The following is a 27,183-nucleotide window of genomic DNA, read 5'->3' as shown; positions in this document are numbered from 1 at the left end:
AATTGATAAAAGCATCACACAAGGAGCTTTACAGAAGAAAGGCCAGTATTTATGGTATCTGAGTGATAAATTTTCTCTTTTATCTCTGTTTGACAATGATATGAATCAATAAATAAAGTGTAAGAGAACCAAAATTTGACAAAAGAGAATTTATCTGCACATGGTAAACATTACATCCCATCGAAGGAAGAACTTTTGAGTTCCATTCTGCTGTAAGTTAAATAATTGAATATAGAAGTTGTCTTTTTAGTTTTCATTTAGAATGTCATTTTATGTGACTTTCTCTTTTTCATTTTTGAAAAATGCCCCTAGAAATTCATTCAAGTCAGAAGCAAGTCATTATTCGATCATGTTAGAACTGATAACACTTTTTATCCACTGATGGTTTACTATGTGGCAAAATAACGCTTCTTTCAAGTAGCCAAAAATAAGGTTTCAACACTGAGGGCAGTGAACGATTCAGCTAAAGAACAGTCAAGTTGATGCAAGACCAGTGCTTAATTTTAAAATTTTAGACGACAGTCGTCCCAAACGCACCTCTTCAACCACTCAACTCCCTCCCCCCCACCCTGCCCCACTCACACATAAAAGTCACAATTTTTTAGTGTTGAAAACTTTTGAAAAACTTACAATGAGAAATATTTTTGTTTTTGGTTTACTTTCTTTTATTTTACAGAAGACTGTTCTGAATTTAATGTCCTTAAAACATAATTTCTTATAACCAAAACAAAAAAGATTTAACATAAACAACAGGTGCTACCACCTGTCCCCATAGCAGTCCCATGATGCTCCCTATTTCTGCTCAATATATCAGCCCAAGTCGGTAGTTTTGATGACTATGAGAACATGTTTCCAACTGCTGCCAGTCGCAACGTTCAACCAGTTGCCTTGTAGTTGCTTGGTGAACTTGTGTCCAGTATTAATTAATAAAACACTTTGCGATGAACAACATTGGAGATACTTCATCACATTACATTCATAAATGCTGGCAAAGTGTTAAATTACAGTTACATTGCGATTTGGTATAAGTGCACTATTTTAAATCTCCTCTGTGGGCTGGTTCCATCCCTTGCAATATAAATTTTCAGGGAGGTGCTCGCTGAAATTAAGCCCTGTACAAAATTTTGATCATTTAAACATGGTTGAGGAACAACAAGAGCAATTTTTGTTTCATTACATGCAATAGCACTGGAATATACTTACTGACCATAGAAAGCCAACTAAGAAAAGAGAATTTAAAAAATAATGTTTATTACAGTAAGAAATTGGCACATTGGGCATATTGATATTTCAGTTATCCAATAAACATTAAATTCTAGAATCCTTGTACTCAGTACAAATTTTCATGTCTCATGTTCGGCATTGAGTCAGCACATGTTACCATAATTAAATCGCAATAACATTTATTATGTGAGTTACTAAGGTCAAACAGCTAAAATTTAGAGGTAATGGGTGTTCAATTTCGTGAAAAAATGCCACTTATATCTTGGGACAACCTAAAGGCAACACCAGGGAACCAGAAAGTGCCCCCAAACGATAACACAAAAATCTGGACCACAGACTCAACAAAAGGCAGCACTGCACTGCTCATTTCTGACCAACGAGGGTGAAAAGAATTATGTGTTTCAGTCGGCCCTTGGTGAGTGGTTTGGTCCACTGGACAGCATCATCTGGCTCTAGCGTCCACAGGGCCATTGGAGAGCGAATCAGATTATTCCACCAAAACAAAAATAAGCACATAACGCCAGCAATAGAGTTGCAATTAATACATAGTTACTTCTTATTTTAATGGCATACAAAACAACAAGAAAAGCCACAGAGCCAACTGAGTATGAAATAAAACACGAACCAGTAACCACAAACCAACCTTCCACACTTCAGCAGCCTATGAAGTACTCACTGATCTCACTCAATAAGCAGTATCAGAATGATATGATTTCCTACAGGGTGATTCGTCACAGTTGCACTAATTCTAAAAATAAAATGAAAATCGTTTATTTAGCTGTTGATACAGGACTGAAGGTCTAGTTTGCATTAAGTGAAGTATGTAGAAACCTTAGAAATTCAGAAACTTACCAAAAAATCATTGTTCAGCTTTCCATGCAGGACGGTATCTCCCCATGGTAAATAGTTTAGGTAATAGATATCTACAGCCTCTGTTTCAATTAATATATCCTAGAAATCACAGCATCAGCGAACACAATAATAAACAAAACACTCAAAAAATCTCTACCGTGTACATCTAAAACCGAATATATCGGTAATTGTATTCTTCTTTGGCGAATGCAAGAAAGAGCCAGAAATGGACGGACTGTGCTACAATGAAGAGTCTGAATTGTACTTATGTTTGGAGAAATGACAATCGCTTGTCAAATGTCACACCGACAAAGCTGTAAATCATAATCATCAATCTCTCTTTAGTTTCTTAAGGGAGACATAAAAATTTGTATAATTAATTGTATGGGCTGGTAGCTTCGACTAGCAATTTTTGAACATCCCATGACATTGATATGTGCTACACTTGTATCTATATCTTGCAGCCATCAATATGAAGCTAACACCAAACACCAGAGACGAAAAAATGAAAGATTTATCGACTGATTTAGAGAGAGAGATAGAGAGAGAGGAGAGAGAGTGAGAGGGAGCATATCAATAAAACTAAATATGTGTTATTTCAACTAAAACATAAGAGATGTAGTGGAGTGGTATGGTAGTATGGCTACACAGGAAAAAATACTTCCCAATTTCCCCACTTCCAAAATTTTGCCAAAATTTTCGTTTCTCCAAAAATTACCTAAAAACAAATTGTTTTTCCCCAAATTTGCGTAAAAGACTCCCAGTCTGGAGACACTGTGCCAGCGGTTGATGTGAGCAGAGATGAAACTCAAGGGGAAGATATTACGCGCTGTATCGTGTGATCAAACTCTAGCCACCGAAAATGCTGTAATAGCATCTCCATTGCCTCTATAGTGCGCAGCCGAGAATTGTCATGAAGCAAACGCATGACAGTTATGTTATGTGGGCTACATGGCATTCTAGGCATCTTTACGCGCTCATTGTGCGATCAGAACATCTGTGCAAAGCTTCATTGGATTTTTCAGTGTGGCTTCCATTTCGCGTCCGATTGGGCTTTGCTTTCCGAACAGCCCTCGCATTCCCACGTCGTGGTATTTAACGAACTGCCGTTAGAGAACCAAGCAGAGAAGAAATAGTTTTCTACAATTGTGTATTCTATTTTAAAGTGATGGCGAAGTAACTAAATAAGTTATTAAAGGTTTCACAGTCCAGCCACATAAAGGTGTAATCATCAAGTTTGGCGTGTAACATTTCCAGTAGCAGGTTTTCATGTTTACATTTACTTCTCTTTGTAAACTAGTCGTTGGAACAGCGTCTGATTTTCTTTTTTTTCCATAAACACAGTGCCAGAGTCAATGTTGGAAATGCTTCATCAGCATTTTTGGCCACTATCACTACAGCCAAAATACTCACAAAAACGAACAGCGTCTGCTACAGAGTGAGGTTAAACCGACAAACTTTGTTTGTACGTGTTGAGGATAGTTTGTCAAATCTGCAGCTACGCAGTAGAGTGTTTGACAAACCAGTTTGCTCGTTTACGGGCCTAACAGCAAGTCTCTACGACATCTTCTCCCTTTATTTTAACGTCCTTGCTAGAACATATATCGACTGGTTTATCACGAATGTGATCTATGGCATAAGAAACTATCGAGAGAATGGCTATCGATCGTCAGCGAGATGTCGATAGTTAGCATTTGTTGACAAGCAATTTGGCGTGTGTGGTGTGTTGTGTTTGTGTATTTACCCACATGTTACGTATGATTTATGCTTCTCATAAGTACTACAGTGTCTTTTCAAGTTTATGTAAGCAATATGCTTCACAGATTTTTGTGTAGGCTTATAAACAAATGTTAAAAATCATTTATTTTCTCATTGTGAGATTGAAGCACCCGCTTTTGGCCGTATATGCCTGCAAATAAAATATGTTTTTGACAGGTTCCACCTTGAGCAAGCACAGTTGTGCTTGTGCAAAGCCGAACCTTTCCAAAAACAAATTTCATTCTATTTTCTTTCAGTTACGAAGCCTTGCAAGGAGAAACAAAAATTATTTTTCGGGCTCTGATTTGGATCCTCGTTTCTTGCCTGGGTTAAATTTTATTCTATACAGTTCCACTTGCACATTGTTTCCTCAGGTCAGTGTACTGTATTGTGACATTTGAAAGCCACCGCCAGAGTATTTCGTCGACCGCACATTGTATAGTCTGTTGTCTAACTTTCGGTAATCGTTTGAGCTGCAAATTTTTACTATTTTTTTGTTTCAAGTCTCATCTTACGCGTAGGAAATTTATGTGAACAACCTTATTTTGAAATAATGTCAACGGGAAAGTTGTTCTGTATTTTATTCCAAACTCATATTGACATATGCCCCGTACTTCTAGTTGAACTCACAATTACAATACACGAAGCAGATATCTTAGGAGTATGTTTCTGGAATGATTTAAGGTGTAATGACTTCATGAATATAGGTATGCGGAAGACAGAAATGGTGTTGTTGCGAAATACCTGTGCAATAAGCAGTCAGTCTTCATCAGATTGTGAATTAATTACGTATTGCATTCTTCAAGATTCCATCTTGGGTCCGTTGCTTTTTTTGTGTTGACATTAATGACCTCACGTCTGTTACATTACTAGATGCTAAGTTTTTTTTTCTTTCAGATGATCCAAACTTTGCAATAAGTAGCAAGTAAAGTTCAGATTTAGAAATAGCTGCTACTCAATATTTCACTGACATTAATAAATGGTTTAAAGCTAATTCATTGCCATTAAACTTTGAGAAGACCCTCTATATACAGTTCAGAACATATAACAGATTTCCTTCCAGCATGTGTATAACATATGAAGGCATGCAGATCAAATAGGTTGACAGTGTCAAATTCAATTGGGAAGGACATGCCACAGAATTGTTTAAGTTCCTAACCAAGTCTGTAATTGCAGTGGGAATGATGTCAGATGTAGGATGTATAAATATAAAAAACTTACATACTTTGCTAACTTACATTTTATTATGTCATACAGGATCATATTCTGTAGTAACTCATCAATCTGAGCAAAAGTTTTTAGCGTGCAATAAGAATCATTTGTGGTGTAAATTCAAGAACATCATGGAGACCCCTGTTCAAGGAACTTTGTATTCTAACCACTGCTTCTCAGTATATTTATTCCTTAATGAAAGTTGTTGCAAGTAATATATCTCTATTTCCAACCAATTTTTCAATACATTGTATCAATAGTAGGAATAAGAACAATGTATGCAAAGGCCTAAAATCACTTATATTGATCTGAAAACAGGTCCAATATTCAGGAACATGCATTTTCAACAAATTGCCAACAACCATTAAAATCTTGGTTTCAGATAAATCATAATTTAAACAGAGTGTGAAAGACTTTTTGATAGGCAACTCCTCCTACTCTACAGATGAATATCTTAGCAGGGATTGTTAGACCAGTTTAAGTGAAAATGTCTGTTAGATTTCAAGTTTTGACAGCACTGGGCCACAACAGTCAAGTTTAGGTATTTTGTGTTTGATAAATGTATTAAAAGTGCATAACAGTATTTCATTCTGACAGCATACTAATTCTGTAAATATTAGCAGTTCCAGTTTACTGTAATGTATTCACCTATTTTGACAATCTCTTGACAAATGATCAGGGTAGTAAGTATTATATTCAAATGTTTTACATTTTTTATGTTATACTATCTGAAATTTTTCACATCCACGAGAATCATCTCATTTTTTGGGTCTGTGGAACGAGAACTGAATCCAATCTAATCTAATACTTAGATTTATTTGAAGGTGCCTTACAAAACTTTTGCTCCACAAATCCTTGAGTAGTGTTTAATGGTGCGAATCCTAACCGATTACAAACCTAGTGTAAAAATTTCAAAGAAGTGTGAAAATGTCAGTGAAATGCCTAGCAAACTGCAATGGTAGACATAGTGTGAAGCGCATTGTACCCATGGAGAGCCATACTCAAGACTTTTAAGAGCCTACATTCCAAAACAAAATGTATTACTTCCTTTGACATGCACGTAACATAATGACCACGGTGGTAAAATTAGAGAAATTTGGGACTGTCAACAGTCTTTCTCTTCACAAGCCATCTGTAGATGATGAGGGAAAGGGTGCAAAACAGTTCTGCTGCATTTTATACCATATGCCACACAACATACGGTGGCTTATGCAATACAGAAGTAGCTTGCAAATGATTGCGTATAATCTAGGAAGCGAGTTCCATCAACATCATTGTTTGTAACAACTGAAGCAGTTTACAAATGTTTTTTCATATGTTCGTATTGTGGTGACTGAAACAAGTATTTCTGACCACTTGTGCCTTACCTCAAAGTACTAAGTTTAGGATTCACTCATGTCAAATATTGTGCACACAGTGGTTTGACACAGAAAGAGAATTTTTTGTCTTCAAACCATCTTCTGGCCTAATGAGTCTCAGCTTTTGCACTTTGGATTTGTGCACTGAACTTTACAAAATATTACTAATTGATTATAGTATACTCTGAATCTATATAATAACAGCTTTCATTAATTTATGAACTTATCGTAACATTTATAACAGTTCTAGGGAATAGGTCAGGAATTTGGAACCAATTTCTTAAGATGAGTGACCATATTGCAGCAGATACGGAGAAGACAGAGGCACTGGAAACTAGAAAGAGAGCTTTAGATGAAGATGATCCTCAACCAAATGTAAAAAGACATCTCACTGAGAAAGAGAGAGTAAAAAGAAAAAAAGTTGCAATGTTGGTATCTTATTCAGGACAAGGGTACCTTGGCATGCAAAGGTAATTTTTTGAGCTTAATACAGTTGTGTATTGCTTTTATATTTTTGTGTAATTTTATTTTATTCATGCTCACAAATCATGATGTTTGTCATGTAATAATTGTGCTAATCTTCCTCTTTGAACTTCTACAGTAACTCAAAAAATAAGGTAAAAGTATATGGTAAAGTGTGTAATACAGAGCAATCAGGGAGTTTGAAAGAGCTGAAAATAAAAGTATGTGCAACCTTGTTGTAAGCTATGGTAAAGAGAAAGTATTTGAATGTTGCATGTATTGGTAACTATATTTACCACACAAACAGGTTACCTTATAAATAAATTTATTATCTCTGTGTAACATTTTCGGTTGCTCCAAAATTGCTGTCACCTTCTGAAAGGCAAATTCAAAATTGCGACAATCTCAAAAGTGTGATGGCTTTAGAGTCTTAACAGGGGTAGTGCAGTTATTAACTTGTTTTACGAGGCAATGTTGGCAACACACACTATGTGATATTATGGGAACGCAAGGGGCTGTGTCAACAGCTGTTTCTAAACACTCAGTGAGAGAGCAGTAGATAGGATACATGTTTTCTACTTTGATTTCCAACAGGTAACTGCATCTTTTCTTGACAGCGTTTAATTACCAGAGGTTATCATACCATTAGCCATATGAAATAGGTGGGTAAATGGAGGCGTCCGATACCACCTGTCAGCTTGACACCATCAAGAGTTCCAGATACCCTCTCTTAATGAAATGATGCAAAAATGTGTGCAGTTTGACACAGAACTGTAGCCCACAGTCTGATGATCAGAAATTTTATGCCACCACTTCCCCTCTTTGTTAACTAAATACTGGTGGTGAAAATCTTTCCACCAACGTTGTTCAGACTCACAGCTATATTAAACTCATTGTTATGGAACTAGTGTGTGTAGTGTCTCTGTTTGTATGTCTGTGAAGGACAATATCAATTTCCAGAGTGACGTTGACTATTTCCACAGTATATGTACTTTCCTACACATAGACAAGTTACTCTCGTGGTGTAGAAGCAGCTGCCGACTCCGACGGTCGCCTGTCAATGTTACTCTCGTGGTGTAGAAGCAGCTACCGACTCCGACGGTCGCCTGTAAAATTCTTGAAATGTAAGAGAAAGAAAACTTCTGAAGGATCTTCTCGAATTGGGATACTACCATTCACATTTGGTCATTCGATGATTGTCTGCAAGTGAAATGAGTTTGTTTTAGCAGAGAAACCTTTCTCTATGCTTTTGACCGTGTTATTGAAGCAGGTTCTACAGCAAACATCGACCACCAAACGTTTGAAGTCCTATACAAGCTTGTCGTACACTACAGTTCATCACAGAATCTGGTGATCAAAAATAACTATGCGCGAAATTACCTTTGAAATGCAGCAGATTGTATTATGGCTGTTACTAAACTCCACATTAACGTTACATATCACTTGTGAATTAAAAAAGAAACAAATTATACAATATGGCGGCTAACAATGACTGTTTCATTGAACACACTTCATACACATCCTCTCCTTATCCTGTCTCTCGACAAAGTCCAGTCACATATGAATTTTTTTACAGTTTTTTGCTTGCCATGGAGCAATGCTAAGTCAAGGAATAAATATTTCCCTTGAGCAGGCGAAACACACTACCTCGTGATATATATTAACTTTGAACTAATAACAATAGGAAGGTCGTTCAACCGACCAGCTGATCGATTCACGAATCCTGACCACTAGTACGAGCCAAGGGATATTATACAGCAATCTCTCTATCAGGTAAGATTAAAAATGTGCATGTTGGCTAAGGAGCTGGAGCAGTATAAATGAACAGTCGGCCAGTGTGTAAGTTGAAAGCAGTGTATTCTGAAGCAGTTTCACTGTCAAATATTCTGCCTAAATTTTCCCCTATGTAATTACAGTTCTTTTCTCTCGGATGCATCGTATTCTGTACGTTATGTTATTTCAATATTGTCCTCCCCCCATGGGAGCGAAATTTTGTTTACAATGTTTCGCGAACCCACTCTGTACTAGCTGTATGCATTACTTTCTCAACCGAATGGTCTTCACTTTAACTTTACATAAAAATTCACTTGATAGCCTAATTTCATAAATGACTGCTATCAAGTACCGTTCCCTACATTTACCAAACACTGTTGACAATAGGTGATTGGTAGGGCCATGGCCTTTTTAGATTTCGGACCTCCCAATCTGGGCAAAGCCTCCACGAGAAACCATGGAAAACCGGGAGTAAGGTCAGCCAACCTGGTTTCTAATACCTATTTCACATTTTGGTACTGTAATTATTATCCTTGATTGAAATTTCTGAATTTAAATTACAATCTTCTTGTTCAGTTTTTCACAATTAGATATTGCAGAGAAGCTTAGTGACATTGGTCGCTCTCACAGGGAAGTTGAGTGCTGCAGGGCAGGCTGGTCTCGAATGATGACTCTCTCCCCCACGACTGCTGCTGGGATGCGTAGCCAACGGATCGGAATTGGGTTGTCACTTGTGGTGGACCAGGTGGTTATGGGCTCGCATCCGGATCAGGAATGGTATGTGGTGGACATGAAACAGAATGAAAAGTCTGAGCCTTCTGACTCCTTACTCTGAATTTCTTCTTAGCCCTGAAACTGTTAGTAGATTGGCATGCTACCATGTTTCTGTACTGGCATGTTAGATTCAGATTGAGTTTTTCTTTGTTCACTTTTCACCATTCTTTCATATTTCAAACACTTCTGTTAAATGTCACTGTTTTTATATACTGTTTTCATCGACTTACACCGTGGATCACTCTCAACACAATATGGAATCTCATAAAGTTCCTAATTGTGGAGCATTGGTTGTACCCTATCAACAGTCACAGGTTGTCCGTGGGCATGCACAATTACACTGCGCCTATATTTCAATAACTTCATATGCAATTTAATCAGTCACATATTTCCCCCCCCCCTTCCTCCCCCCACATGAACCATGGACCTTGCCATTGGTGGGGAGGTTAGCATGCCTCAGCAACACGGATAGCCATACCGTAGATGCAACCACAATGGAGGGGTATCTGTTTAGAGCCCAGACAAATGTGTGGTTCCTGAAGAGGGGCAGCAGCCATTTCAATAGTTGCAGGGGTGACATTCTGGATGATTGACTGATCTTGTAACATTAACCAAAACGGTCTTGCTGTGCTGGTACTGTGAATGACTGTGAAAGCAAGGGGAAACTACAGCTGCAATTTTTCCTGAGGGCATGCAGATTTTCTGTATGATTAAATAACGATGGCGTCCTCTTGGGTAAAATATTCTGGAAGTAAAATAGTCCCCCATTTGGATCTCTGGATGGGGACTACTCAAGATGACATCATTATCAGGTGAAAGGAAACTGGCTTTCTACAGATCGGAGCATGGAACGTCAGATCCCTTAATTGGGCAGGTAGGTTAGAAAACTTAAAAAGGGAAATGGATAGGTTAATCTTAGATATAGTGCGAATTAGTGAAGTTCGATGGCAGGATGATCAAGACTTCTGGTCAGGTGAATACAGGGTTATAAATACAAAATAAAATAGGGATAATGCAGGAGTAGGTTCAATAATGAATAAGAGAATAGGGGAGCGGATAAGCTACTACGAACAACATAGTGAACGCATTATTGTAGCCAAGGTAGACACTCTACCACAGTAGTAAAAGTTTAAGTGCCAACTACATCCGCAGATGATGAAGAGATTGAAGAAATGTATGATGTGATAAAAGAAATTATTCAGATAGTTAAGGGAGATGAAAATTTAATAGTCATGGGGAACTGGAATTCAATAGTAGGAAGAGGAAGAGAATAAAAAGTAGTAGCTGAATATGGAATGGGGCCAAGGAATGAAAGAGAAATCCGCTTGGTAGAATTTTACACAGAGCGTAAGTTAATCATAGCCAAGAAGAATCATGAAAGAAGGTTGTATACATGGAACAGGCCTGGAGACACTGGAAAGTTTCAAATAGATTATATAATGGTAAGACACAGATTTAGGAACCAGGTTTTAAATTGTAAGACATTTGCAGGGGCAGATATGGACTCTGAGTAAAGAAAACCTCGATCCTAATCTAACATGCCAGTGCAGAAACATGTTAGCATGCCAATGTACTAACAATTTCAGGCCCAAGAAGAAATTCAGAGTAAGGGATCAGAAGGCTCACACTTGTCGTTCTGTTTCATGTCCACCACATTCCATTCCTGATCCCACCAATTTGAGCCTGTAACCACCTGGTCCACCATGAGAGACAACTCGATCCCGATCCATTGGCTACGCATCCCGGTAGCAGTCATGGGGGAGAGAGTAATCATTTGAGACCATTCAGACCCTGCAGAGCCCAGTTTCCGTGCGAGAACGACGACGCCACCCAGCTTCTCTGCAATATCTAGTTTTGAAAAACTGAACGACAAGATAGTAATTTAAATTCAGAAATTTCAGTCAAAGATACAGAAATACCGTAGAAGAAGAATGGGTAGCTTTGAGAGACGAAATAGTGAAGGCAGCAAAGGATCAAGTCTGTAAAAAGATGAGGGCTAGTAGAAATCCTTGGGTAACAGAAGAGATACTGAATTTAACTGATGAAAGGGGAACATATAAAAATGCAGTAAATGAAGCAGGCAAAAAGAAATAAAAAAAATGTCTCAAAAAAGAGAGCAACAGGAAGCGCAAAATAGCTAAGCAGGGATGGCTAGAGGACAAATGTAAGAATGTAGAGGCATATATGACTAGGGATAAGATAGATACTACCTACAGGAAAGTTATAGAGACCTTTGGAGACAAGATAACCACCTGTATGAATATCAAGAGCTCAGATGGAAAACCAGTGCTAAGTAAAGAAGGGAAAGCAGAGAGGTGAAAGGAGTACATAAAGGGTCTATACAAGGGCGATGTACTTGAGGGCAATATTATGGAAATGGAAGAGGATGTAGATGAAGATGAAATGGGAGATACGATACTGCATGAAGAATTTGATAGAGCACTGAAAGACCTAAGTTGAAACAAGGCCCTGGGAGTAGACAACATTCCATTAGAACTGCTGATAGCCTTGGGAGCGCCAGCTGTGACAAAACTCTTCCATCTGGTGAGCAAACTGTATGAGACAGGCAAAATACCTTCAGACTTCAAGAAGAATGTAATAATTCCAACGCCAAAGAAAGTAGGCATTGACAGGTGTGAAAATAACTGAACAATAAGTTTAATAAGTCACGGCTGCAAAATACTAGCACGAATTCTTTACAGAGGAATTGAAAAACTGGCAGAATCCGACCTTGGGGAAGATCAGTTTTGATTCTGTAGGAATGTTGTAACACGTGAGGCAATACTGACCCTATGACTTGGAAGATAGATTAAGGAAAGGTAAACCTACGTTTTTAGCATTTGTAGACTTAGAGAAAGCTTTAAACAATTTTGATTGGAATTCTCTCTTTCAAATTCTGAAGGTGCAGAGGTGAAATACAGGGGCGAAAGGCTATTTACAGTTTGTTCAGATACCAGATAGCAGTTATAAGAGTTGAGGGGCATGAAAGGGAAGCAGTGGTTGGGAAGGGAGTGAGACAAAACTGCAGCCTATCCCTGATGTTATTAAATCTGTATATTGAGCATGCAGTAAAGGAAACAAGAGAGAAATTTGAAGTAGGAATTAAAATCCAAGAAATAGAAACTTTGAGGTTTGCCAATGACATTGTAATTCTGGCAGAAACAGCATAGGACCTGAAAGAGCAGTTGAACAGAATGGACAGTGTCATGAAAGAAAGATATAAGATGAACTTCAACAAAAGCAAACCAAGGATAATGAAATGTAGTCAAATTAAATCAGTTGATGCTGAGGGAATTAGATTAGGAAATGAGACACTTAAAGTAGTAGATGAGTTTTGCTATTTGGGGAGCAAAATAGGTGATGACGGTCGAAATAGAGAGGATATAAAATGTAGACTGGCAATGGTAAGGAAAGCGTTTCTGAAGAAGAGAAATCTGTTAACATTGAGTATAGATTTAAGCGTGAGGAAGTCTTTTCTGAAAGTATTTGTAAGGAGTGTAGTCGTGTAAGGAAGTGAAACATGGACGATAACTATTTTATACGAGAAGAAAATAGAAGCATTCAAAATGAGGTGCTACAGAAGAATGCTGAAGATTAGGCGGGTGTATCACATAACTAATGAGGAGGTATTGAATAGAATTGGGGAGAAGAATAATTTGTGGCACAACTTGAGTAGAAGGAGGGATCAGTTGGTAGGACATGTTCTGAGGCATCAAGGGACCACCAATTTAGTTTTGGAGGGAAAAAATCGTAGAGGGAGATCAAGAGATGAATACACTAAGCAGATTCAGAAGGACGTAGGTTGCAGTTGGTACTTGCAGATGAAGAAACTTGCACTGGATAGAGTAGCATGGAGAGCTGCATCAAATTAGCCTCTGGACTGAAGAGCACAACAACAACAAATAATTCCCTTATGTACAGTGTCATATTACTTAGCTTGCTTCACTTGAAGTGTCTCTTGCTCAAGTAATACAAACATTTAACCACTAATATATGATAATTTCTTGCTAGCATCCGAATCTAACATACCTCATCTCAGCCACCGTTAGTTTACCTTTTACATGGCACTGAAAATTTGGTTATATAGCAAACGTCCACCTAATTGTAGTAAAGCCAACCACAAGATCACATGCACACCCCTGCTCCTTGTTGTCTAGTATCCCCAGAAAATTATTCTGCCTTAGCATACTTCTCAGAGATCTGTGTGAAGTTCAATGTCCAGAGCTACTTGGACTCATTTCCCGTCAAAATATGGGATGAACCATAATTACTGACACTATTGCTCATGAACTACATTACTCTTTATGCTTCATCTAGAACATGAACACATAGAAAATTAAAATTCGTGCTGGAAATAAACACAAAAGTTATTCATATACACATAAATGTATACAGTCAGCATCAGCTCTCCTTCTGTGGTTCTGCTGAAGACAAACATCAATACACTTACAAATCTAACTAAAGCTACCTCCACCTAAAAACACAGTGACATAAAATCTCCTTAATGTATACGATATTTACTAGGGACTGTACTAATTCTAATTTTCACTTTGCATAGTACTTTTTGATATCATGGTGAGGATAAAGTCCCTTCACCTTTCCCGTCATTGGGTAGGCCAATAGATATGCCTCACGATGTGCAATCATTATTTCAAATGGTCCAGCAAATAACAATAGCTGTTTCTTGCTCCTCTTCTTCAATAAATATGCCTGTGGATGAGTGTGCGACCACATTCCTTACTTGCAGTTTGTATTCCAGCAATAATTTTATTAAGATGGTTTTACTTGTTATGGTTTTCATTGGATATAACTTCACATGTTTTGTAAATATAAGGGGTGTAATAAAAGAAATGAGTTGGAGGCATAATTGCAGAAACCAGTACCTGTATGTTAGATGTATTGACCCTGGCTGTTGAAACACTTTTCCCACTGTGACACAAGGCGATGAATGACTGCCTCATAAAATTCCCGGAGCTGCAATGTTGACCAGTTCTGCATGTACAGCTGGACATTGTCATCCGAGGAGAATTGTTTGCCCCTCAGAGTGGACCAAAAATGGCATAATCACAGGGAGACTGTGGGCGAGAACCTCCCATTTGGATTTGTGCAGGAGTGGAGCAGAATGACCCCATGGATGAGATTACCTGCTCATTTTGATTTGATCACTTGGCGAAGGGTGGTCAAGGTTTGCGAGTAACACTGGGCATTCACTGTTGTCCCATGCTGCAGGAAGTAAATCAGAAGGGGGCCATCTTGGTCAAAGAAGAATCACAGCGTAACGTTTCCTGAACTTGTGTGTATGACGACGTCCATCTGTACGTGCAGAACTGGTTAACATCACAGCCCTGGGAATTTTATGAGACAGCCATTAACTGCCTTGTGTCACAGTGGGACAGGTGTCTCAACAACCAGGGTCAATACTGCTAACATACAGGTATTGGTTTCTGTAATTACACCTCCAGCTCGTTGCTTTTTGAATGCCCCTTATACATCCAAGAAGCTGACAGACAGTGTATCTACACCCTCCTCTAATCCTTCTGGCAGCCTAGATAGGGTATCTGCAATTGGATTGTTCTTTCCTTTAATATATCATACGTGAAATCAATACTCCTGTAACGCCATTGCCCACCGTAATAATCTCAATGTGAGCACCTTGCACAACTGCAAGAAGCTGAGGGCTTGGTGATCACAATAGACTATTGTTTGTGCCCCATATGAGGAATAATGGAACTTCTTGAAAGCCCAAACTACAGCTAATGCTTCCAGCTCAGTCATGGTATACAGAGTGCATTCCATAAGTAATGTGACCAATTTTTTTCTGAAGCAACAGTACACCACAGCGTGTTGTAACCGGCTGGGATAAGTAGACAAGGGTGTTAGCTTCAAAATGCTTTTTGTCTCATTTGGCTGCGAGCTGCCGGAGAGTCAGGATGTGCATTTCCGTCAACTCAGTTTTGACTTTATGTAACATGGCACAATGGATAATTCTGTAGAGCAACGGTACGCTATAAAATTTTGCATTGAACTTCAGAAGTCCGCCACCGAAACGTTTCCATTTTTCAGCATGCCTTTGGGACTGATTGCTTCTCCAAATCACTCAAGTTTTCCGATGACACAAGTCGTTCATGGAGGGCCGAGAGGAGGTCAACGACGAACCTCACAGTGGGCGGCCATCAGCCGCATGAGCCGACGAAAATGTGACATGTGTGCACGATTGCTTGAACTCTTGACAGACGGCTGAGCCTTCAATTGATAGCACAAACTCTGAACATGTCAAAAACAACCGTTTTCCACATTGTGACTGAAGATTTGAACACGAGAAAGGTGTGTGCCAAACTCGTCCCAAAAGTGTTGACCAACGAACACAAGCACATGTGAGTGCTTCGGTTCTGACAAATGTTGGAAATGTGTGAAAATGATCCTCATTTTTTTAAACTCGGCTATCACTGGTGATGAGTCGTGGATTCTGAGTACGACCCTGAGATAAAAAGGCAGAGTTCAGAGTGGCACACACCATTGCCACCCCATCCCAAGAAGGCACTCATGAGCAAGTCCAGTATCAAAACTATGCTCATTGTCTTCTTTGACATCAGAGACATTGTCCACCACGAGTTCGTTCCTACTGGGACGACAGTGAACTCAGCTTTCTACTGCCAGGACCAAGACCCCCATTGGTTCCCCAGCCTCCCTACAGTCCTGACCTGGCTCCTGCAGACTTTTTTTTTTTTTTTCTCAGTTAAAAGGAGTCATGAAAGGAAAACATTGGGACACGGTTGAAAGCATCCAGGCGCGTGTTACATTAGCTCTAAAGGACATTCCAGGCATTCCAGGATGTCTTCCAGGCATGGAAACACCACCTCCAGAAGTGTATCCACACAAGAGGGTGTGATTTTAAAAAATTTTGGTTACTTGTACGAATATATTCAATAAATGATTTTTTATGAATTTGGTCGCACTACTTATGGAACGCATTTTGTGTACTCTTTCACAACTCGACAATACTCTACTTGCAAAAGCTATTGGGCAGAACTAGGGTTGCCCATTAATTGTCTTAATTTGGAAAAGACAAGATCCTAATCCAACATTTGAAGAATCTGTCATCAAGCGAATATCTAAGTCCATACCTGGATGATGCAAAAATTTCACATTTACCACAGCGTATTTGATTTTCTCAAAAGCATAATGATAGGCGTTAGTCCATTGCCAAGAAACATTCTTTCTTAGCAAATTTACTAATGGCTCTGCATTCATAACTTCGTTTTCTATGAACCGTCAGAAAAATGAGGCTAAACCCAAAAATGCCTTAAGTTGTTTTTATCCCTAGGCGAGGTAAAATCCTTAATAGCGCTTATATGATTTATTACGATACACCCCATGAGGAAACACCTCCAAATGGCACGTAAATTCCTGGCTTTTCTTAAAAAACCTGGATATATTTCTCCAAAAGATCTACCGATTGATCATTTTGTCCATGTTCCAATCCATCAGCAAAGCCTTTTCTTCCACTTGTTCTGCTGTCCCCAGTATCTTGCTTTCCTTTACTTCTTCTGTATGTTTACATCTCCTTTCTTTTCTAATGAGCTTAATACTATGCCCAGGACAGTAATTTCCAATGCTCCTTTCTTCCTTGATCAGATCAACTTGTACCATTTCCCTATTATCACAAAAAACTGACTTTACTGGTCGAGAAGTCTGTTTTTAAGTCCTTCTCCCTCACAGTCTCCAACCCGATGATACAATCTTCTATTAATTTTTAAATTACTTGGAACATGCAGCTTATCGCTGTATTTCCTATTCTTACGACTGTATCCAGTCTGGTTGCAGGTGGGTACTGAAGGCTCCAATGATTTACAGTTTCGTATTGGCAATGTCAGTAACTCTGTCTTCTGGGATAGCTGTTCAAATAAATTGTTGGAGATCACATGTATCGCAGCTCTGGTATCCAAGATTACTCTGATAGGCATGTCTAATATTTTGGCACAGATCGCTGATATTGGCACTTTATTATAATTTTGCTCCCCAGGATTTACGTCTTCTGTTAACTCCTCAATGGTCCTCATTCCATCGTTGTACCTAAAAAAATTTTCAGGTGATTTCTTGCACCCCATTACCTCTGGGGTGTAATCCGGTCAGATTCAGCTTCAATTGCCCGGTCTAACCTGTCCGTTGTTGTCATCGGTTGCTTCAACTACGAACGGTGGTTGTTCTCACCATGCTTGATTATTTGTTGGCCTTGGCCTCACTTCTTATATGGTTTGATTACTTTGCCCTCAGTTTCTACAGTCATTATATACAGAATTGTACCTCCTTTCAAATCGCTTCTGTCCATTTCTGTTCGGCTCATAATTGCTTCCGTTATTCTGCTGTTCCATACAGTTTCTCCATTGTTATAACCATTATTTGTATTGCTTTGATGAAAATTATCCATTTGTCTTACATTCTTTCTTCTGTTATTACTGTTTTAAACTGTCTGCCTATTTTCCATTTGATAGGATTTATTGTAATTATTTCTTCCTCTTTCTTCTCCCTATAACAAATTGATTGAATCTACTGCAGACATGACTTTTTCCAGAATATCTTCTGAAACATGCAGCAGTTTTTCCCTGATCTCCATCAGAAGCTGAGCTTTGATGATCATTATCGTATTTTTGTGATCTATTGGTTGATCTCAACATCTTGCTTCATTCAAATATTTTTCGAAGTATCTCCTTAAGTCCCCGTTTCGGTATGAGAAGGGTTATGTACTTCCTTTTTCAATCTCTCCTGAATGCCTGTTGGCCAGTATTATTGAGGAATGTGTACTCAAATTGTTCGTAGGTGTGACACTTGTGTATTACATCAGTCACGCACAGACTACCACCACTTTTAATGTAACCTGATATATATTCAATTTTCTGTTGATCAGACCAAGCTGGTGGTAACACTCCGCTGAATTGTGTGATAAATACGACAGGATTTAATGTCGACTTCTCTGGAAATTTTTTTTTGGAATTGCCTATGCTTGAACATTTTCTCTTCCATGATAGATCTGGCATAATCACTCATAGGTCAATTACTTCCATACATCTGTTTGTTTGGGCTTGTATCCCTGCAGTTCTTCTATCCTTTGAGTGCATGTTTGCAAATTCTGTGTAACTTTTCCTTTCCATCTTTAGAACTCAGTTCCTATCTGCTCTTGAACGTCCTTTAACTCGTGACCTATTTGGCGAGGTAACAGTAGACCTTCACTCACTATATTCTCTACCTTCCTAGATACCAAACAACAGACAATATCACAGTTGTCTAATCTTTGCTTAAACTGCCGGTTTTTTTCTTGGAACTTTCACTCCATTCGCCCTTCACATCCAGACGCTATTTCTGTTACTGTTGAGGCCAGGTTTTGTATCTATACTTCTACCGTTCGCTGACTCCCCTCCGCACGGTTTCAATTTCACTGTTTACATTGTTTATTTTGATTGGAAATTGTTCATGGGTTTGCTTCATACTATTTATTTCTTTCCTGATTTCTGTCTGTTCATTTGTCAAAGTACTCACATCAGCTAATACTTCAACAAAATCTTCCCATTGTGGGCAGTTCATTCACTTTATTGGTTATATCCTTCACTTTCTCAGCTAACTCTGCCTGTTCTGTAACTAAATTGCTCGCAGTGGCGGTCAGATTTGTTACTTTAGCCACCATATTTGCCTGTTCCATAGCTATGGCTCCTACATTTGCAGAAATAGCCATCTGCGCAGCTGACGTATTCGCTTGAGCAGCAGACATAGTCGCTTGCTCAGCTAACAGTTTCATCTGAGTAGCAGACATTTAGACTGTTCCGAAGCTAAATTTTCAACTGTTGTTGAAATATTCGCTTGCGTAGCAGACATAGTCATTTGAATAGCAGACATGTGAGACTGTTCTGAAGCTAAACTAGCTACAGTATTCATCAAAAGTTTAATTTGATTTAAGAGCTCATCCATAGGATCTTTGCGTTCTCCTTGCTTAGCATCTACCACTTGCCCTGGGTTTTGCTCATCACCAACGGGCTGCACATTCGCATCCTGTTCCCTCTGCATTTTAAGGGGACCACCTCCTGCCTATCTAACCCGTGTTAATTTAGGCAAGTATTTGACCCATTTCTGGAAAAAATGCAGGACCTTAATATTTTTACTGTATGTTACATGATGCTAATAGAGTCAACTGTAATAAAATCTGCTTTATCCATTTTATAGTTTTTAAGAAATACTTTTTTAAATTTATTAACAAAAAATATTAAGTTTTTCTGCAGAAAATATTTTTTGTGGACTTCAAGGGGGGAATATTGATGAATGGTGTACCAGATGTGGCTTTTTATGTTATGCAGAGTCTCTGAAAATACATTGATTCATCTATGATAGTTTCTGATATAATGGGACATATGTATGGAAAATTTTAGTTGGCAGAAAATTGACTTTAAAGAAAAAAACTTTTTAAATTTGTTACTTTCAGTTGATTAAAACTGTCCTGCTTCATATGATGTCCCTTCTTTGGCCTCTAGCAGGTCTTCCAGCTTTTTTTTAACCTTCCTGGATGTTTGTCTTGCTTTCTTGGCCATATTAGATGCAGACCTGTCTGCATCGGCTAGCCTCATTTTATCGCATTGTTGCAGCCCAGCGATCATATTTTCGCCAGGATTAGTTCCCAGCTTTTTCAGTTCCCAATACTTTCCAGTATTACCACAATTTAATGTAATAACAGCATCATGAACTCCTAGTTTCATTGTATGCTTGCCTACAAATACAAATACAGTTTTAGGAAGACCATGCAGACACTTCCATAGAAGGTCAGGATGAGCCAAGTTCCTGAAAATAGGTTTAATTGCTGTAATAACGGCAGCAGGAAGAGAATGCTGGTGAGAATAAGATTCTCCAGTTGCTGAGCCCTATTGTATTTCCACCACGAATTTTCTCCTGATGGACACGATCCATGACATGGCTTATCATCAGTAGAGGACTTATGGAAGAATATGGCCCAAACATCTCTCTTCATTACCTCCAGATTTTCTTTATTTCTCCTAATTGCCTGCCCTTTGTACACATTCAAGTTTTCTATTTCAGTTTTAGTTAACCGACTCTGTCCGGTCAACAATTTTCCCTCTTCTAATTCTTTTCCTCTCATATGAACCGTTAGTTTTCTCAGCCTTGTTCCCAAACATTTTTGAACCTGGACTACACATTCTATTTTGCTAATAATGGCATCTCCATATGGCTTAGAGTTCATACTCCATGAACTTCCGTACCACCACTTGTTCCTCTAAAATTAGCCACACAGTTGTGTTCTTTATGTTCATTCACTTTACAACATTTGCAATATTTCGACATTACCTCCACATCTAACATTTTACTGTTGTTTACACTCGTGGCAGTCACTACTCCATTCAGAGAAGTATGTCCTCTTTTCTGCCAACTTCGATCAAGTGCAACTACAATATCCAAACATGCATCATTTTCTTCCACTGCTTCCCTAGCAGCCAGTTTCATGCTTTCCTCACTGACCTCACATACAGCTTTCTCTAATATTTCAGTCAGTTTTTCGAATTTATTTGGTGGTTGATGTAAGTTCATCACTGAACAAAATGTTCTCCCTGCAGCCACGCACTTGCGAATGGATCGTAAGGCATAAACTAATCTAGTATTGATTACATAAGGGCCACTTGCATCTGGTTTTGAAGAACTCATAAATGAAATCACAGCTGAGCATTTAGTGCAAATTAAATCCAAAGCAGTTGCTAGGCCTTTTCTCCCACTGGCACTCTCACAAATTTTCACACTCTGTGACTCACCACACTGTATACATTGTACAAATTTAGAAATTACATCTGATAATATTCTTAAATTTATAATAATGTTACTGCACCCCTTGTGACTTACAGTAAATTTGTTGTAACTCTCTTGAAATGGTGAGAGCTTCTTTGATGATGCACTTGTTGAAGAATTACAATTAGAAACATCGTTGCCAGGCGACATAACCTCTTGCACAGAAAGCTTTGTAAATTTGTTTCCTCTAATTTGTCATTTCTTGAGAATGCCTTTACATGTCGTCATCTTCAATAAACACAACAAAACACACGTAAACAAGCACTGCAAACGTAAGTATAACAACTACTCGCTATCACACTTGAACAACATTAGCCGTGTGTTTGAAAGCGTGTTGTTTACAAGCAGCAGAAACAAAAGAATACCAACCATTGCATTCCAAGGATAGCCAACACACTCGGGAGTAAAAAAAAAAAAAAATCCCTAACGTGCAATGTAGCGGATATAAAGATCTAAAATACAGGGTGGTTCAAAAAGAATACCACAACTTTAAAAATGTGTATTTAATGAAAGAAACATAATATAACCTTCTGTTATACATCATTACAAAGAGTATTTAAAAAAGTTTTTTTTCACTCAAAAACAAGTTCAGAGATGTTCAATATGGCCCCCTCCAGACACTCGAGCAATATCAACCCGATACTCCAACTCGTTCCACACTCTCTGTAGCATATCAGGCGTAACAGTTTTCAAATCATCAATGGTGGCTGGAAGAGGTGGCCGAAACACCATATCCTTAACATACCCCCATAAGAAAAAATCGGAGGGGGTAAGATCAGGGCTTCTTGGAGGCCAGTGATGAAGTGCTCTGTCACGGGCTGCCTGGCGGCCGATCCATCGTCTCGGGTAGTTTACGTTCAGGTAGTTACGGACAGATAAGTGCCAATGTGGTGGCGCTCCATCCTGCTGAAATATGAATTGTTGTGCTTCTTGTTCGAGCTGAGGGAACAGCCAATTCTCTAACATCTCCAGATACTGTAGTCCAGTTACAGTAGCACCTTCGAAGAAAAAGGGACCAAAAACTTTATTGGCTGAAATGGCACAGAAAACGTTCACGTTAGGCGAGTCGCGTTCATACTGAGTTGTTTCCCGCGGATTCTCAGTGCCCCATATACAGACATTGTGACGGTTGACTTTCCCGTTAGTGTGGAAAGTTGCTTCATCACTAAACACAATCTTTGAAACGAAAGATTCATCTGTTTCCATTTGAGCAAGGATAAAATCACAGAAATCGATTCTTTTAATCTTATCAGCTGCAGAAGTGCTTGAAGCAATTTCAGACGATAAGGTTTCATAACTAACCTTTTTCGTAGGACTCTCCATACAGTTGATTGTGGAATTTGCAGCTCTCTGCTAGCTCTGCGAGTCGATTTTCCTGGGCTGCGAACAAATGCTTGCTGGATGCGTGCTACATTTTGATCACTCGTTCTCGGCCGTCCAGAACTTTTCCCTTTGCACAAACACCCATTCTCTGTAAACTGTTTATACCAACGTTTAATACACCACCTATCAGGAGGTTTAACACCATACTTCGTTCGAAATGCATGCTGAACAACTGTCGTCGATTCACTTCTGCCGTACTCAATAACACAAAAAGCTTTCTGTTGAGCGGTCGCCATCTTAGCATCAACTGACGCTGACGCCTAGTCAACAGCGCCTCAAGCGAACAGATGTACAACTAAATGAAACTTTATAGCTCCCTTAATTCGCCGACAGATAGTGCTTAGCTCTGCCTTTTGTCATTGCAGAGTTTTAAATTCCTAAAGTTGTGGTATTCTTTTCGAATCACCCTGTATATGCAGAAAAGTAGGTGACAGAAAAGTGGGCATGGCACATAAACACATGTGGTAGGAAAATGCTCTTTAAATGCTCGAAAAAAAAAATTTTCAGCAAAATCCTTTTCAGAGTACTTGAATAAAACCTTATTCTATCTAAATATGATGAAAACCGAAAATTGATTTTTTTCGACCTGAACCACGGCGTGGTCCCCTTAAATTGTGATATGGTTTTAACCATAAGAATTCAGTTGTTCACTATTCTTTTAATGTCTTTACTCTGGACACTATTCAGCTTTACCCCATGAAAATACATATCATATTCTATACCCCAGAATATCTCTCCACAATTGTGAACACGTCAACAAAAAAAAAAAACACAAATCACTCTGCATATACTAAAACATTTAACAACTAAATCTACAAATATTCCTAACCCAGACATTATCTACAAAGACGAGACTAATGTGTGTAATGAGTTAGCATGTCATTCTTGTGCTTGCCTTTACTGGAGTAGAACCGTATGAAGTTCATATGTGGTGGACCAGCGTGGTCGTGGCTGTCTGATGTCAAATGCAGCTCACCTAGAATGATTCCATCAGTCATACATGAAATTATGCAAAACACAACATTAGTACATGTACATAACATAAAATATACATTTATTACAACAAATCACAATATATACAATAAATGCTTTTAACTGAATGATCGTGTATTAATTTGTTTTTGGTCGTGAAATACTTGACAGTGCCTATGTTTAACTCCTTGTAGTTCCTGTCATGTTTTAGCCATTTTTTATAATATTATGGCTCAAAAGAAGAAATTAATGTTTCTAAGCTACTAATGTTAAACTCATTATTATTGAACTAGTGTGTGTAGTGCCTCTATTTACATGTCTGTGAAGGACAATATCAATTTCCAGAAAGGCATTGACTACTCCCACAGCATACGTACTTTCGTATGCGTAGACAAGTTACCCTCATGGTGTAGAAGCAGCTGCCGACTCCGACGGTCGCCTGTAAAATCCTTGAAATGTAAGAGAAGGAAAACTGCCATTCGCATTTGGTCATTCGATGATTGTCTGCAAGTGAAATGAGTTTGTTTTAGCAGAGAAAACTTTCTCTATGCTTTTGACCATGCTGTTGATGCAGGTTCTACAGCAAACGTCAAGCACCAAATGTTCGTAGCCCTATACAAGCTTGTACATTACACAGAATTTTTTGATCAAAAATAAATACGTGAAATTTCCTTTGAAATACACTACGCTGTATTATGGCTGTTACTAAACTCCACATTAACGTTACATATTCTATGTGAATCTTAAAAAACACAAATTATACAATATGGTGGCTAACAATGACTGTTTCATTGCACACACTTCATGCACATCCTCTTGTTATCCTGTCTCACGACAAAGTCCAGTCATATACCAATTTTCCTACATTTCTTCGCTCACCATGGAGCAATGCTTAGTCAAGGAATAAATATTTCCCTCGCACAGGCAAAATGTTCCGCCTCACAATATACAGGGTGATTCAAAAAGAATACCACAACTTTAGGAATTTAAAACTCTGCAACGAAAAAGGGCAGAGCTAAGCACTCTCTGTCGACGAATTAAGGGAGCTATAAAGTTTCATTTAGTTGTACATTTGTTCGCTTGAGGCGCTGTTGACTAGGCATCAGCGTCAGTTGATGCTAAGATGGCGACCGCTCAACAGAAAGCATTTTGTGTTATTGAGTACGGCAGAAGTGAATCGACGACAGTTGTTCAGCGTGCATTTCGAACGAAGTATGGTGTTAAACCTCCTGATAGGTGGTGTATTAAACGTTGGTATAAAAAGTTTACAGAGAATGGGTGTTTGTGCAAAGGGAAAAGTTCTGGACGGCCGAGAACGAGTGATCAAAATGTAGCACGCATCCAGCAAGCATTTGTTCGCAGCCCAGGAAAATCGACTCGCAGAGCTAGCAGAGAGCTGCAAATTCCACAATCAACTGTATGGAGAGTCCTACGAAAAAGGTTAGTTATGAAACCTTATCGTCTGAAATTGCTTCAAGCACTGTCTGCAGCTGATAAGATTAAAAGAATCGATTTCTGTGATTTTATCCTTGCTCAAATGGAAACAGATGAATCTTTCGTTTCAAAGATTGTGTTTAGTGATGAAGCAACTTTCCATACTAACGAGAAAGTCAACCGTCACAATGTCTGTATATGGGGCACTGAGAATCCGCGGGAAACAACTCAGTATGAACGTGACTCACCTAAGGTGAGCGTTTTCTGTGCCACTTCAGCCAATAAAGTTTTTGGTCCCTTTTTCTTCAAAGGTGCTACTGTAACTGGAGATGTTAGAGAATTGGCTGTTCCCTCAGCTCGAACAAGAAGCACAACACTTCATATGTCAGGAGGATGGAGCGCCACCGCATTGGCACTTATCTGTCCGTAACTACCATACGTCAACTACCCGAGGCGATGGATCGACCGCCAGGCAGCCCGTGACAGAGCACTTCATCACTGGCCTCCAAGAAGCCCTGATCTTACCCCCTGCGATTTTTTCTTATGGGGGTATGTTAAGGATATGGTGTTTCGGCCACCTCTCCCAGCCACCATTGATGATTTGAAACGAGAAATAACAGCAGCTATCCAAACTGTTACGCCAGATATGCTACAGAGAGTGTGGAACGAGTTGGAGTATCGGGTTGATATTGCTCGTGTGTCTGGAGGGGGCCATATTGAACATCTCTGAACTTGTTTTTGAGTGAAAAAAAAACCTTTTTAAATACTCTTTGTAATGATGTATAACAGAAGGTTAAATTATGTTTCTTTCATTAAATACACATTTTTAAAGTTGTGGTATTCTTTTTGAATCACCCTGTATATTAACTTTGAACCAATAACAATAAGAAGGTCATTGAACCGATCAACTAATTGGCTCATGATAGCTGGCCACTAGTACGAGCCAAGGGATATTATACAGCAGTATCTCTATCAGGTAAGATGTGTATGTTAGCTAAGGAGCTGGAGCAGTATAAATGAACAATCAGCCACTGTGTAAGTTGAAAGCCGCGTATTCTGAAGCAGTTCCACTTTCAAATATTCTGTCTAAATTTTCCCCTCTGTAATCACAGTTGTTTTCTCTTGAATGCATCATATTGTGTAAGTTATGTTATTTCAGTATTGTTTTCTTCTAAAAGTGAAACATTTGAGTTCAGAAAATAAATGTTGCTCCATCCACCGCATGTGTTTCTCTACCTCCCTCTCTCTCATAGTGTATTAAAAAAAAAAAAAAAAAAATACACACACACACACACACACACACACACACACACACACAGATGAGAAAATGATTTGAACTCACTATGTTTGACAGCATGTCACAGTTCCTAATTTTGTATTAAGTCATTTGTAAAATTCTTGTAAAGGTGGTTTACACTCAAAACTAACAGCAATTTACCTCAGTTTATTCAACAAACTGAGATGTTACACAATGCTCTCCAGAGTATGATAGCTATTATTAAGTAAGCAATCCATTTCGCACAGTGTCACTGTCCAGCCAATTAATAACAGAGTCCAAAGAGTAAACACCCATAAAATGAAACCAAAGTGGGAACAAAACCAATAGACCAACTGACACGTACTTCCACTGCATCAGTACTGCAATATGCTCAGGTTGGCCTTGGGCTGCAGTCAACTTTGATGTTGCATAAGGTGCCTCCACTACACCCCCCCCCCCCCCACACCACCACCACCATATTTTTAGCACTGTCTGCATGCTCCAGCAGAGATGCCAGCAGGAAGAGTGACAGATCAGTGTCCCGTGGGTGTTTCTGCAAAAGACCCAGGCAAGACCCTGAGCTATATCTAATTTGCATTAGCCTCCTCATGACCAGAGGGTCCATTATGAGTGGAGAAGCAGGCAGCTGCTGACCAGGATGTTGGAATCGAAGTTGATTTTGATGGTGCCACAGAAGACTGTGGGCAGAGGCCACTGTGTATATCTTGGACCTGTGGCAGATAAGGATCTTTATGTAGATCAAGATTGGATGGTGTCCACACCTGAGCACTCTCCTGTAAGGAAGAGGGCTTGGTGACATCTGCCAGTGGTGTGTGCAGAATGTTCAAGAGGATGCAGTGGATGCAGACTTCAGACTTGGTGTAAGTT

The 27,183-nt window shown here is 38.9% G+C and overlaps 1 protein-coding gene across 2 annotated transcripts in view; it reads left to right on the top strand.

The window, feature by feature from the left end:
- The first annotated feature begins 3,755 nt into the window (after positions 1–3,755).
- Positions 3,756–27,183, top strand: part of LOC124595797 (tRNA pseudouridine synthase A) — a 117,158-nt gene continuing 93,730 nt past the window's right edge. Inside the window, exons 1-2 of one of the 2 annotated variants that reach the window (XM_047134689.1) lie at positions 3,756–3,879; positions 6,649–6,874. In XM_047134689.1, coding sequence (XP_046990645.1) covers positions 3,825–3,879; positions 6,649–6,874 — 281 coding nt within the window. In that variant the 5' untranslated portion in view covers positions 3,756–3,824. Of the gene's footprint in view, positions 3,880–4,102; positions 4,209–6,648; positions 6,875–27,183 lie in introns of those variants that run through there. The other variant, XM_047134698.1, reaches the window with a different exon arrangement.

The sequence above is a fragment of the Schistocerca americana genome, chromosome 1, assembly GCF_021461395.2.
Source record: "Schistocerca americana isolate TAMUIC-IGC-003095 chromosome 1, iqSchAmer2.1, whole genome shotgun sequence".
Taxonomy (NCBI): Eukaryota; Metazoa; Arthropoda; class Insecta; order Orthoptera; family Acrididae; genus Schistocerca; species Schistocerca americana.
The sequence above is the reverse complement of the archived record's forward strand: the minus strand, read 5'-3'. Positions and strand labels throughout refer to the sequence as shown.